We start from the raw sequence: 12596 nt of genomic DNA on the forward strand, positions 1-12596 counted from the left end.
CCTTCCCCATGATTCCCTGTCTCTTCTCCTTTCATTCCCACAGGCTCTTTGCTGGGCTTTTATTGCAGATTCACCCCCCTGTGCCCTCAATTTCTTTGTGCAGTCACCGCACAGAGGCAGTTGGCTGTAAGGTCTCTGTCCCCCACCCATTCCCAACAAGATAATTTTTAACATGTACAAACAACAGGGTTTATTTTGCATTTTCTCATTATTAGAGAAGGTAGAGCCATTTCAGCAGAAAATTCTAAAATTCACCTTCAGGGACATTAAGTTTAGAAGTGCTTTAGCCCAAATTGCAGAGCTCAGGAAAAGAGGGGATTTACATTAAAAAGTAGGCAGAGCAATATACACACAATCATTAATTTTGTTTAATTTTTTAAAAATAATATTCCAACCTCTTTATGTAAACAACTTTTAAAAGTTCATTAAAACAGTAATTCAAATTATTTCAGTCATTTCAGTTGCTATGGAGGTCTGCAGGTCCCTATAACACTCACTTCTACCTGTCCTATCCCTTACTGATTGAATACATGACAGACAAATGAATAAAAACAATCAATATTTTTAACTTCACAAGCCCTTTGAAAATATTTTCATCTTCCATTACATATTTCTTAAAGATTCACTGTCACCAAGGACGCACTGACACTTTGCTTAATTTACTACAAACCTTGATGACTTCTGTATTTCAAAAAGTGATACATTTCAACTTCTGATTGCCAGAGAATCAGAAATTCTCTTGATCAAACACTCATCCCAGTAAAAAATATATACACTGTTCTGTCCCATTTTCCTGCCTATGAACAATAGAACAAAACTCAAAATAACCACCTAGCTTTGGTTCAGATGGCACACAGATAAAGGGTGGGGTGAAGTAATTTGTTTCAAACATCTGCCTTCATAGAAAAAGAAATACAGCTAAGTAATTTTCTCCTCATTTAAGACATCAGTAGCAACAAATATGCATGCTGTGGAATTTTAAAACAAGCCAATGACATTTCCATATGAAAATTGCTACTTACTGTCAATTAAAAATCTCATTATATCTATTAACTGGCTGAGTCATGATTTACGTGTCACTTGGCTACCAGGAGTGTGAAGGAAAAAAGGTTCTTCCAGTACAAAAATAGAAGACAGGGCTTCATTTCCAGATCTAACACAGAACATGTGTTTCTCAGTTAATTTCTCTGTTTTGATTTGCTCAGGAATAGCAATAAAGCAATCCTTCATATTCAGGTAATAATGCTGGAAGAATTTCAATCTGTAAAGCTTCCAGATGGGAAGCACTGTATGAATATTATTATAATGGAGACCATTGCAACCAAGTTACTTGCAGTGGTTTCCCTGCACTTTCCCTGAATTAATGAATGTCAATTTGCATCTGGTGAATGTAGTTTAAAATAGGCAACAAGGAGTTTTGTGTGCAATCCTCTCAGAGGTGTGACTGAAGCTGGTTTCACAGCTGGGGTATTTATGAAGGCTGTCAGAGCAAGGATTTCCCTGCATCTAAGAAGGCAGGAGGCTCATGCAGCCATTTTTCAACATCTGAGATTCCCTCTTCACGGTCAAACAGCCTCAATTTGCAAATTCATGGAAACTTTAGTATCTTTAAGAATTATACCCTACTCTGAATTGTTCTGAATGTGGTTAACCTGTCCAAAAAAAGGCAGGCAGGCAGACAGACAGACTAAGTTTTGCTTCCGCAGGAAAGCTATCTAAAACAATTCCAGTTACCAGGGAATGACTGCTTTCAGCACTTGGTATCTCAGTAATGTGCAAAGAATAAACCTCATTATGAAAACATACAACAATGCATTGCTGTGAGTATATGCAGAAACCCACTCTGCAAACTTCTCAAGGGAGAACTTCGACAAAAACTCTATCCAGGTAACCTTCTGACTAAAAAAACCAAATGACTCCACGCATTTAAAGGCATTCATAAATAATAATCAGAAATGCAGCAAGAAAGATAACACTATATATTGTATTCAACAAAACTTGTCCAAGGGAAACAGCATCAAAACAAACCACTTTAGAAATGGACATCCTTGGAAATTTAATTTACTCCACATACAAGTTGAGACTCTGCAAAGTTACAGAGAGAGAGGAGATCGCCTGAAATCAGGAAAAAATGTTACCATAATGACCACCCAATTATGGGAGAATTCTTTCGAACCAGTATCTGTCAGACTTTTTTGCTGAGCCACATACTAGTTAAGAATTCAAGGGAAGATAAATTAGTCTCCTAAAGTCAAGCTTTTCAAAATAAAGTTAAAACCATCTGCAACTTCATGATTATAAATAAAAGCAACATCTGATGCATTCTGTTGATCATCTCTTGTCTGATACTAGTCCATCTAACGTCTTCACATTTTGGCCATACACAAACTGATTTCTCACCCCCTCACTGACTAGTGAAAAACCACAGCAGTCTCTCAACTCATATGCATTAGCACTACATGGTGATGACTGCAAATTTCTGAAAGAACAGAAAGTATCCAGGATAAAGACTGTACAGCATGTCTCTCAAAAGGGCCTCCCTTTTTTTTTAAATGTGTGAAACTTCTCTCCTAAGGCTCCAATCACCTAATTAAGCTCTTTATCAGCAATGTATTCCCCTAGAGAAACACGACACTGTCACTATAGTGATCCCACAGTATTTACAAAACAGCACTTGGATTTCTCTTCAAACCAGTGTCCTGAAAAAAGCCCCAAAATCTCTCTTCTGAGACATGACAAAGATGAATCTCTCAGGCACCTCTAATACCAGTTGCATCAGTGATCTTATATTATGCACAAACATCAATATTTTGGGGAGTGTCTCTATATTTGTGATCTCTCTTTCACATAGATAAGGAAGCAAGTGGATTCAGCAACTAAGTGAAACTACTGCTACTTGGCTGAGAGCAAACTAGGAAGTCAGTGTTTCTCAGATGTGTTTCATTCAGTGGCTTGTTTTAGCAAGCTCTGCTGTCTGCTGTGAAAAGAAAAACTCTGCCATCCCTCAGTTTTGAATGTGACTATAATTGGCAATCTACAGAAGACCATAAATATGTAAGGAATTGCCAGGCTCCTCTGTAGTTCCTGCAAAGAAGAGAGTCTGGGCTTCTGAACTCTAAACTTGAACAAGTTCCACGTTTCCCCCTTTGAGATGTGCCATATCAAGGGGAACTCCAGAACCTGGCAGACAGAGGCCAGAGTGACCATCTTGCTGAAGAAAGAGGCAGAAGTGTCACTCAGTACTTCGATCCACTATCACTAAATTCCCTGCCTCATTCAGCAGTGGGTCCATGTTGTCCATGTTCAGCCTTTTACCACTAAGGAAGCAAGAGTAACTCTCCTTCTTGACTTTGATATTCCTTGCAAAGCCCACCTCCAGTTGCATTTTGAATTTCCAAGCACTGTCCCTGCATGCTCGGGCAATGTCTATAAATTCCTTCTTTGCAGCCAAATCACACTTCTGCCTCACATATATCACCTTTTTCATGGTGGAGCTCAGCCAAGAGGTCTCTGATAAGCCAGGCCAGTCGCCTCATACTCCTGCTTGTTTCCTTAAGCATCCATTCTTGTTCTTGGAAGGTGCTGACCTCAAAGACCTGTCAGCTTTCCTAAGTTTCTTTGCCTTTTAGATGTCCTTCATGAGACCCCCACTATAGTTTCTGAAATCTCAAAAACTGAAATCTACTCTCCTTAAGTCCAGAGTCTGTACACAGCTACCCTTTCTCCACTCAGGATTTGGAGCTCCAGTCAGGTCTTCCATGTTAATGGGTAACAGGCCCAGTTGCACTTCACCCATTTGGTATATTGCAATTCAAGAAGTTACTTCCAACACTTTCAAGAAATCTTGACTACTTGCAACCTACTATTTCGCACTTGCAGCACACATCAGGAAGTTCAAGTCTCTCATGTGAACCAACATCAACAATTCATGAACTTCCTGAAGTTGTTCAAAATTCTCACCCTGATCAATGCCCTGTGACATATTCCCACCATCACCCTGTAACACTCCAAGTCATCTGTTCTAATCCTGACCCACAAACTCTCCAGCACACTGTCACACATCCATCCCATAGAAGAGCTCCAAATCCGTAAGGAGTTCCTTCACAAAGGCAGCAACTTCCACTCCTTATTTCTGTGCAGGTGCTCCCTCAAGAGCTTCTAAGCATCCATCCATCATGGCATTCCAACAGTGTGAGCTGTTAACACTCAGCTTGTTGCTGCTGTGACATTGTGACTCGTGACTGCATGTAGCACTTGACTTCTCCCTTAGTGTTTTCCAGAAGGCATGTATTTGTATACACACATTTAAGGTATGCATACAATATATAAAAGGCTGTCTCTCCATCCTTTTCTACAGTTTAATATGTTTCTCTTATTCTCTTTGCCTTACATCCTTTGCTTTCCACCCCTGTTCACTGTCACCTAACTGAACTGTGGGCCATAATCCCCCCTCCACTGACACCCCTAGTTTCCAGCTGTCAGCAGGATGATGAGACAGTCAGCAGATGTTTTCTCCTGCTTTGTTATACTACTGAATATCCTTCTATTTGCATTCTTAAAAATATAAAACGTTCAAGAACTTAAAATATCTCGCTGATAGAGCTATTGCCAAGTTTGAATATTATGTTTAGTATTCCTTTTAGCTAGTGCAATGGACAAAGGATTCAGAAGAAAGAAAATTTGAGGAGAAGCAATTTTCTTTCTGTGGACAATTGATTCTAATCTAGTTTAGGTAACTGCAGTGACTGAAAAATTACCGACTTACAAATAACTCAGCTACTTATCTCTGTGAAATTGTTCTGCACTCCAAATTTATCATGGAAACAATGGCAACAACTTCACTGCTGATGCTCTGAAAAGAGGGATGCAAAAGCTAGACTTGTCTCCTTCCTGGAGAAGGATCTATTATTTATAAGCAGGCATAGGTACAGGAGTCACCATTAAAGTAAAGATGATTTACCATACAGTTCCAGCAGCCTAATAGCAGGAATCAGCCAAAACTGCCTCCCACTCCTAGTAGTGTACCCTCATCCCCTTTCTCATGCTGACACCAGCATCTACACCATTTTAGAAAGTTTAGCTTTCAGGATATTAACTTTGTGGGTAATTAGGGTGGCAGAGAAGGGGTAGGAGCATGGCGAGAGGAGTAAGATGCTGGGATGAGACTGTCCCTCCCTATCACAGCTACTGCAAAGCCATATGTGCCATTCATGGTTTCAACTCCCTCAGGAATTCAGTCTCTAGGGCTACCAACTCACAGCAAGGGTCTGTAGTTTCTGACTGTTTAGAAACTTAGGAATGAAAATAGAAAACAAAGTTGATAAGCACATGCCACTGTAATTCTGTAGGCGTAGAGCCTGCTTCCTACTGACTCCAAGTCAATACACAGAAAAGAGTTAAACTATTAATGCAATGAGTGTATCAAAAGTGGAGAAAATAGAAAAGGATTGTGAAGTAGCAATTTAATATAACATATTAATATAATAACTTATATTCTCCAGTATTAAATTTTAAACACTATTGTACATTTAATACTCCTAAGATATCCTGTTTATCACTTTTCTTATACCTATATATACTCCCTTTCTCATATTAATAGCTTTTATATTTATATAGATGTATAAAAATAAAAGCTACCACAGCTTATTCAACATTATGTTATATGAATAGAGGAAACAGAATAATTGTTAGTTTTTTCCCTAATCCTTTTGATAACTAGCAATACTAGAAAAAACCCAAGCTGCTGGTATTTTGATAACATCAAGGATATCACAAATTAATCACTCACAGTGAATACATATAGTATAAAAGAATAGTTTTGTTTTCACCACAAGTAAAATAATTAGAACCTTCATGGAATATCTACCAGTAACTAACAAAGTCTACTTTCCAGATCACCTTATATTTTGGTGTTTTGAAGTTATACCACAAAAACTTATGTACTACATTGCAGTCAAAGCATTTGTAGATTTTTATTGCAGTAATTCAAACTTTTTAATGACAAGGAAACTCATTCTACAAATCAACTGAACCTTGCAATAAGGCGTTTATGATTTTCTCATACTTTTTCTCCCTCCAAGTATGGTAGAAATGCTTCTGGAATGTCCTCAACAGAGTAGCAAACATCAAAATAAAAAAAAAATCTTTTTTAAAAGAGTTCTCATGGTTCCAAAGTAATAAAACTTTCACTTTCCCTTACTTCTGAGAAGAACCATGTCAAAATGCAAGTTCTAAATAGGGTCAGAACACAAAGAGCCTAAACATTGTGGTTTACTACATTTCCCTTCGGATCACACCAAATACAAAGAAAGTTCCTGGGAGATAACAGTCACCATTATCAAGCAAGACACTTCACTGCTGACAGTCACAGACTACTTAGAGCTGAAGAATCCACTATGCACCCTCCCTTCAGGCTCAATGGACAGAGCAATCAATCCCCTTCACCTAGCCCAACAGCTTGAATTAGTGGCATCTCTTGTCCCAGGCAGACTCAGATGCCAAGACACAGCAGATGCTAAACCTTTGTGCCCAGGGCTCCCCAGAGGCAGTGGCTGCGCAAGGGCCAGCTCTCTGCAGGTGTGTCAGGGTGAGACCTCAGGAGCCAGCAGGACACACAGGTCCCAGTTCCTCCATCTGCTCACTGCAGCCACTGGCCCTGTCTCTTCCCCAGATGTTTCAGGCAAGAACTGCCCCTCTCCATTCAAAGTGAGCCTGCAGCACATCAGCTTCTGGAATCAGGTTATTTGGGGCTGCAAGAGTACAGATGCCAGAGCAAGAGAGGGGGGAAGGCTCTCCTTGTTCAGTGAATGTGTTTGCCTAAGTGGGCAATAGGAAACAGGAAGGAGCCTCTTCCCTTGATTGTTATCTTGCTATAAATCTCTGATAGCCTTAGACAGGCTGTGTTTCAGGGTAGAAAAGGGAACCTACCAAAACAGCTGTTATCACACTTACGCACATTAAAATCTCACTAGAAGATCAAACAAATGCATCACAGACTTGGACATAACAAAGACTTTCAGTTAAGAAAGTGTCTGTGGCTTTCCCTTTTCTCTTGCTCGTCGACACAGGACTTCATAACACTCTCTCTAAAAAAAGGCTGAGTTTTATCAGCCTTGTGTATGACATTCATTTAATGAAATGTTCATTACTATTTTATTTTCCTGACATGGTAGAAATATATCTTCAAGAGCAGGACAGAACATGGCTGACCACATGGCAGCTAGCAACCCCCCAGGCTTCACATCAGCCACTGGGAAGTCTCTGCTGCCTGATGCTCTTTTGACCACAGAACTTGTTTGGATGCTAGCCCTGTGTTCAGCTCGGTGTGTGACCAGCAAGCTGTGGAGGAACCAGAGATCCCACTGGGAGTGCTGTGGGATGTGAGTTGAAGTGGGTGTCTGGGTGGTCCCAGGCCTGGGCTGTCCCTGATGTTACCAGCACTTGTAAAGATAAAGTAGCTTTTGACAGCTGCCACGGGGACTGGGCACACAGGGGCACAGAGAAAGAGCACATGGTGCAGTAGGAGGACTGAGCAGTGGGCTTTGGACAGCACAGAGGGGAAGAGGATGATGGCATGAGGATTTTGATGTGGATGTTGGCTGCTGCGGAAGAAGGCAAAGAAGTCTGGCCATAGGAAAGAGACCTGAAGACCTGATACTAGAAAAGTCCTTAAGCTGAGTCTGCATTAAACACAAGTCTGCAGAAAACCCCGTCTATTCAAACAAGCATTGCAATCCTCAAAATCAGGCTCTGCAGATAACTCTGTTCTATGAGAAGTGCCAAATATAATATCCCCTATGCAGAATATGCAATTTCACTTTGTTACACAGAAAGAAACCTTGAAACCTATCTCTAGTAACTGTGAGACAAAGAAGGGCAGCTTCTACAAGCCCACACAGGAGCTGGCTTGTGAGAGCACAAGTGAGCCATCTACCTGTGCCATTTAGATCCTTCTACAGAGTCCTTTCCTCCAATAAACTTAATTGCTGATCAGATCTAGGAACTGCAAAAAGCAGAATTTATTATAGACTTTTCTGCAGTTTATAATGATGGTACTTGAGGTTCTTGTAGCTACATTTCAAAATTTCTGTTCAGATTTTTTTTTAAACTGTGACTTTGAAAAAGACATTTGGAAATTAAATTCAGAATAAATCTATCTTATTCATTCAAAAAAGTAAAAAAAAAATTAAGGAAAGATCAGCCTTCAAATTCTTAACATTTGTATTAATGTATTATGCCTTGAATAAATTACAAATGTCTATTTATAAAAATGTATTGCAATATTTCCACAACAAATCTGAGGAAAAGACTCTTAATTGTTCTAGTTTTGGTAAGCCCTATTTTATTCTTGTCAGCTTATTGACCTCAGTGGGCCAAGTAAACATCACTCATCTTGTGCAGGCATAGCTATTTTAGCGGTACTTTCAAAAAGGAAGTAATGCAAATGATTAATGCAATTGTTGACTAATGCAGCACTGATGAAAAACACTCGAATATTTACGAAAATATAAAGACACATGAGATGGATAAAAAGGCCCCTTACATTATTCTTATTTTCCAACCAGAGAATCCCTGTTCTGATTCCATCTCCAACACAATACAGGAATATTTTCCAGACAGCACGACGTGCACAGTATCTTATGGACACATGCAGAGCAAAAGTCTGTCTTGGGAACTGCACAAAGGAGTATTTTGAGATCTCTCAGTTTGATGGGATGGTTTGAAGGCCAGACTGTGACGTGGCTTTTTTTATCCCCCAGGAAGCAGGGCGCAGGCTCTCTGAGAACACCCCAGGGACTGTATCAGACTGTGTCATCCTGACTGCAACAGTTAAAGTGAACTGACCCCATGGTCCATAAACTACCTGCCTCCTTAGCTGGATGATGAACACGCAAATGCAAGCAGCAGGCCTGGTGAACACCTCAGCAAGTGCTGTGTGACACTGAACTGAAATCCTGCCTGGCATGTCAAGAAGGCTAGTTTGTTAAACTCCTTAGATAGCAAAATCAGGGGAAAGTGTCATTCCAAGTAGAATAACAGAGTATATTTCATGGTATGGGCAACAGACATGGATGGCAATCTGCTAGAAAATGTTAATGTTCTGTGTAAGCCAAAACACAAATCAATGGAAAGACCTGGTTTTGGTGGGACTAAAAAGCCTGGGAAAGATAAATGCTGTTTAAACTGATGTTCTGAAGTGTCAGTTTGCAGAAACATAAATGGACAGCACCTCTACACTGTTAACACTGCAGCAAAATATACACTGTAGGAACCAAAGTTATTTTTAAAACTGTCTGTTAGACCTCTTGCTGCTATGTAAATGCCACATCATAATTCATGGCTTACTTCTGGTCTTGGGTGTGCAGACACAGCACCTATTCTCAGAGAAACATGCTCCCATGCATGCATGTGCAGGCTTCCCAGCAGTTTCTCAAGCAAGGGAAGTGTTTTCCTCTGCTCCACCCATCACATAGCAGAGCTGAAGAAAGCCCTAGGTTTTTTTTTTTTTAACTCCCTACTGTCTTCTTATCAAACAGTTTGTTTTTCAGCTAGAAAGGACACATTCAGATTTATGAACATACCAGATTTATGAACATACCCTTCCAGTACAAAAGCAAAAAAACCTCCAATTGACAACAAGTTTAAGGCAACCTGGGTTCATTTACTCTATTTCCTCTGTTTCTTCAGATACAGTAGAAGGGGTGTTTATTCACTAAAAGAATGTCAGAAATATCAATTATTCATATACTGTTTCCATTTCCCTAAACTAGAATTTAAGGACTTCTAATTTCAGACTAGAAACACCTTTTCTATATTGAAATACTTAAGAGTGTACTTCAAGATAAAGGAAAAAGAAAAAAACAACACTTTATATTTAATTCTATAATGTAGTTGGTTTCATATTCTTAAGTGCTGGTTTTACTTCAAGTTACAGTAGGCTATTACAAAATTAATGCCAGAACTGATTTGATTTCTGCACCATAAACTGCCTTGTTTTTCTTCTGTCATAAGCTGTGCCTAGCTTGTTATAAAATATGTGCTGTCACAATACACACTTATGTTCTCAGTATTAGATTAATATTAGTCCAAGAAGGTAACTGAATCATAAAATTCACTCCTAGTCCTTGTGGGATCACTCATTTGAATGAATATGCACTAAATATTTTTGTAGGAGGGCAGATAAGCAATGCTGTTTAGGTAATACTATTATTCCCTGGTGGCTTCACACTTGTGGCAGAAAAACAGATTCAAACAAGCACTACAGTGTTACTGAGGTTACAAATGACCTGGAAAAATACAGTTTCTATGGATATCATTTAATGAATACAAGACTTGCATGTCACACATCTAACATAGTGTTTTGTTTATTTCTTTGCAGGTATAAGGTACTCTCCTTGTATCGAGTAGATCTTGCAATTCTTTTCTACCACAGAATTTTTAAATGCTAGACTTTTATGCAGACATTATTAAATTATAGACAGCAGGATGATCAGAACCTTATTTCACACGTAGCCAAGCTGGATTTTTCCAGAGACATTGTGTTCTATCTTTTAAAACCAGTTAAATATGGAGATTTAGCACTGTTAATAAAAACTTCTATAGAGGAGGAATATACTGTTCATGTACTTTAACTTAAAAAGCAAATTTCTGCCAGTGTTATCTCATCACCTTACCTCATCTGAATATATTTGCAAGCACTAAATTTTATTCAGACATCTTCATTACATAATATTGCTAAATCGTCTATAGAGTAATTGATTAAAAAAGCAATGGAAATCAGGAACAGCAGTACTAAAAAGACTAAGGCAGACTAAAATGCTATTTGTTTACATTCTGCAAAACCCAGCCTGGATCAGATAAACAGATGGATTCTTTCTGGCTAGAAATATTGCATAAGATTCTCAAATTAAGCATAGAGGGTAGGAAGTGCAGCTATAAGCAATTGATGTTTTGCTTCCTATCACATCAAAATTACTTTTAGACCTGAAGTAGAATAATTATATTTTGTCCTCAGTGCACAATTAATAAAAATCAACTTCTGAGCAATGCCACACCCTTGTGATTAAACATAATTTAAAAAAAAAATATTTAGATAAAGTCTGAACAAATCAAACAAACATGTAGGCAGGAAATGTTGTTTGGAATGCACTCCCTGCAATGTACTGTTAGACCCAGAAAGCAGCCTAACTTCAGAATTCAATCAAGTAAAATCTAGTATAATCTCATTACAGCCCTTGCAGTTAATGAAACCTATTTAAATCTCTGACATTTTGATTTTTAGAGCTGAAAAAAAGCAAGAATTACTTGGTTTACACAAGACAAACATACAGAAAGGTAAAATTCTATCCTTTAGGTTGCCCTTGCTATTTACCAAGCAACGTATAATATGAAAAGATTACTCTTCTGCTACTCACTATTGCTCCAGGATTTCAGTAAATATTTGATACTGATTTCAAAGAAGCCTGAATCCTGCTGGCTAGCCATGTCTGCTGCATACAAAGAGGCTTCTATAATTCTGAGCAGCTGAAGTGGCAGGTACTATGTATGTAGATGTGACTGTCACCAGTCAGTGATGTAAACGAGGGGTCAGAGGAGGAAATGAAGTCTCCGCAGATCCACTTCTTCCGTTCATGGTAGGTAAGCTCATTAAAAAAAAAAATAAAAAAAGCCTCAACAACAACAACAACACACCATGAGATTTTTGTCCTTTGCTCTTCCTTCGGGGCTTGTTCTTAATTCTAGCTGAAGAGTATTTTATTCCCTCGCCCCCTCAGCACTCAGTATTTTCATTTACTCCATTCCACAACCGGGCAGATTTCTCCTGGTCGGTGAAAGCACACGCAGCAGCTCAGCACTTGTTCCATAGGCACAGTTAGAGGGTCTTCCCGAAGGGTGTCTGAGCCGTGCTCTTGGTAACGCGCAGCCTGCCTGTCTGTGGCTGTTTTCCCATCAGAGGCTGTCAGCCCGAGCGTGTGCACCTCCTCTCGCAAACCGAGTGTCAACTTGAAGCCCCAGTGAAAGCGTCTCTTCTGCAGCTGCAGGGATCTCACACGTACTGCTCAGCTTTAGGGGGAAAGAAAGCAGCCTCTAATGAACATCCCCTGCCTGCTCTGGTCAGCTGCTCTCCTTCCGCCGGCTTCCAAGAAGAGCCCGCTGAACTACAACACAACTGCATCATGCTGCAGTAAAGCAGAGCTGCACCCATAGATCTGATTGCAGTGACGTTGGGAGGGAAAAAAGGCTCTCCCTCAGCCCAGTTGCACAAGAGAAGCACTTCCAGAGCACTGAACCCACGGCATGCAGACTGGCTGCTTCTGCTTTTCTTTCACTGCTGCAGAAAAACGTGTTGTCATTTTTTTCTTGACACTTTTTCCGCCTCCCCCCCCAACAAAGATGAGAGACAGCAAGCTGAATTCATAACGTCAAATAAGCGAGAGAGCTCACTGCTTTGTATTCACCTCTGAAAGAGCCACAGAAAACTCAGTTTGATATCATTTTTATCTTGAATAATGGTTTCTAAAAAGGAACTGAATTCACATAAGAAAAATGAGGCAGAAGCAATTCACTGCTTTTTAATCTCTCTGTATTTTCTACAA

General features: G+C 39.5%; 1 protein-coding gene across 4 annotated transcripts in view; it reads right to left on the minus strand.

The window, feature by feature from the left end:
* The window catches only part of FRY (FRY microtubule binding protein), a 159439-nt gene extending 147188 nt beyond the window's left edge, over nucleotides 1–12251 (minus strand). For all 4 annotated transcript variants that reach the window (XM_005426367.2, XM_031061396.1, XM_031061397.1 and 1 more), the window contains exon 1: nucleotides 11415–12251. In XM_005426367.2, coding sequence (XP_005426424.1) covers nucleotides 11415–11484 — 70 coding nt within the window. In that variant the 5' untranslated portion in view covers nucleotides 11485–12251. The remainder of the gene's footprint in view (nucleotides 1–11414) is intronic.
* Between the last annotated feature and the right edge of the window lie 345 nt (nucleotides 12252–12596).

The sequence above is a fragment of the Geospiza fortis genome, unplaced genomic scaffold (genome assembly GCF_000277835.1).
Source record: "Geospiza fortis unplaced genomic scaffold, GeoFor_1.0 scaffold181, whole genome shotgun sequence".
NCBI lineage: Eukaryota > Metazoa > Chordata > Aves > Passeriformes > Thraupidae > Geospiza > Geospiza fortis.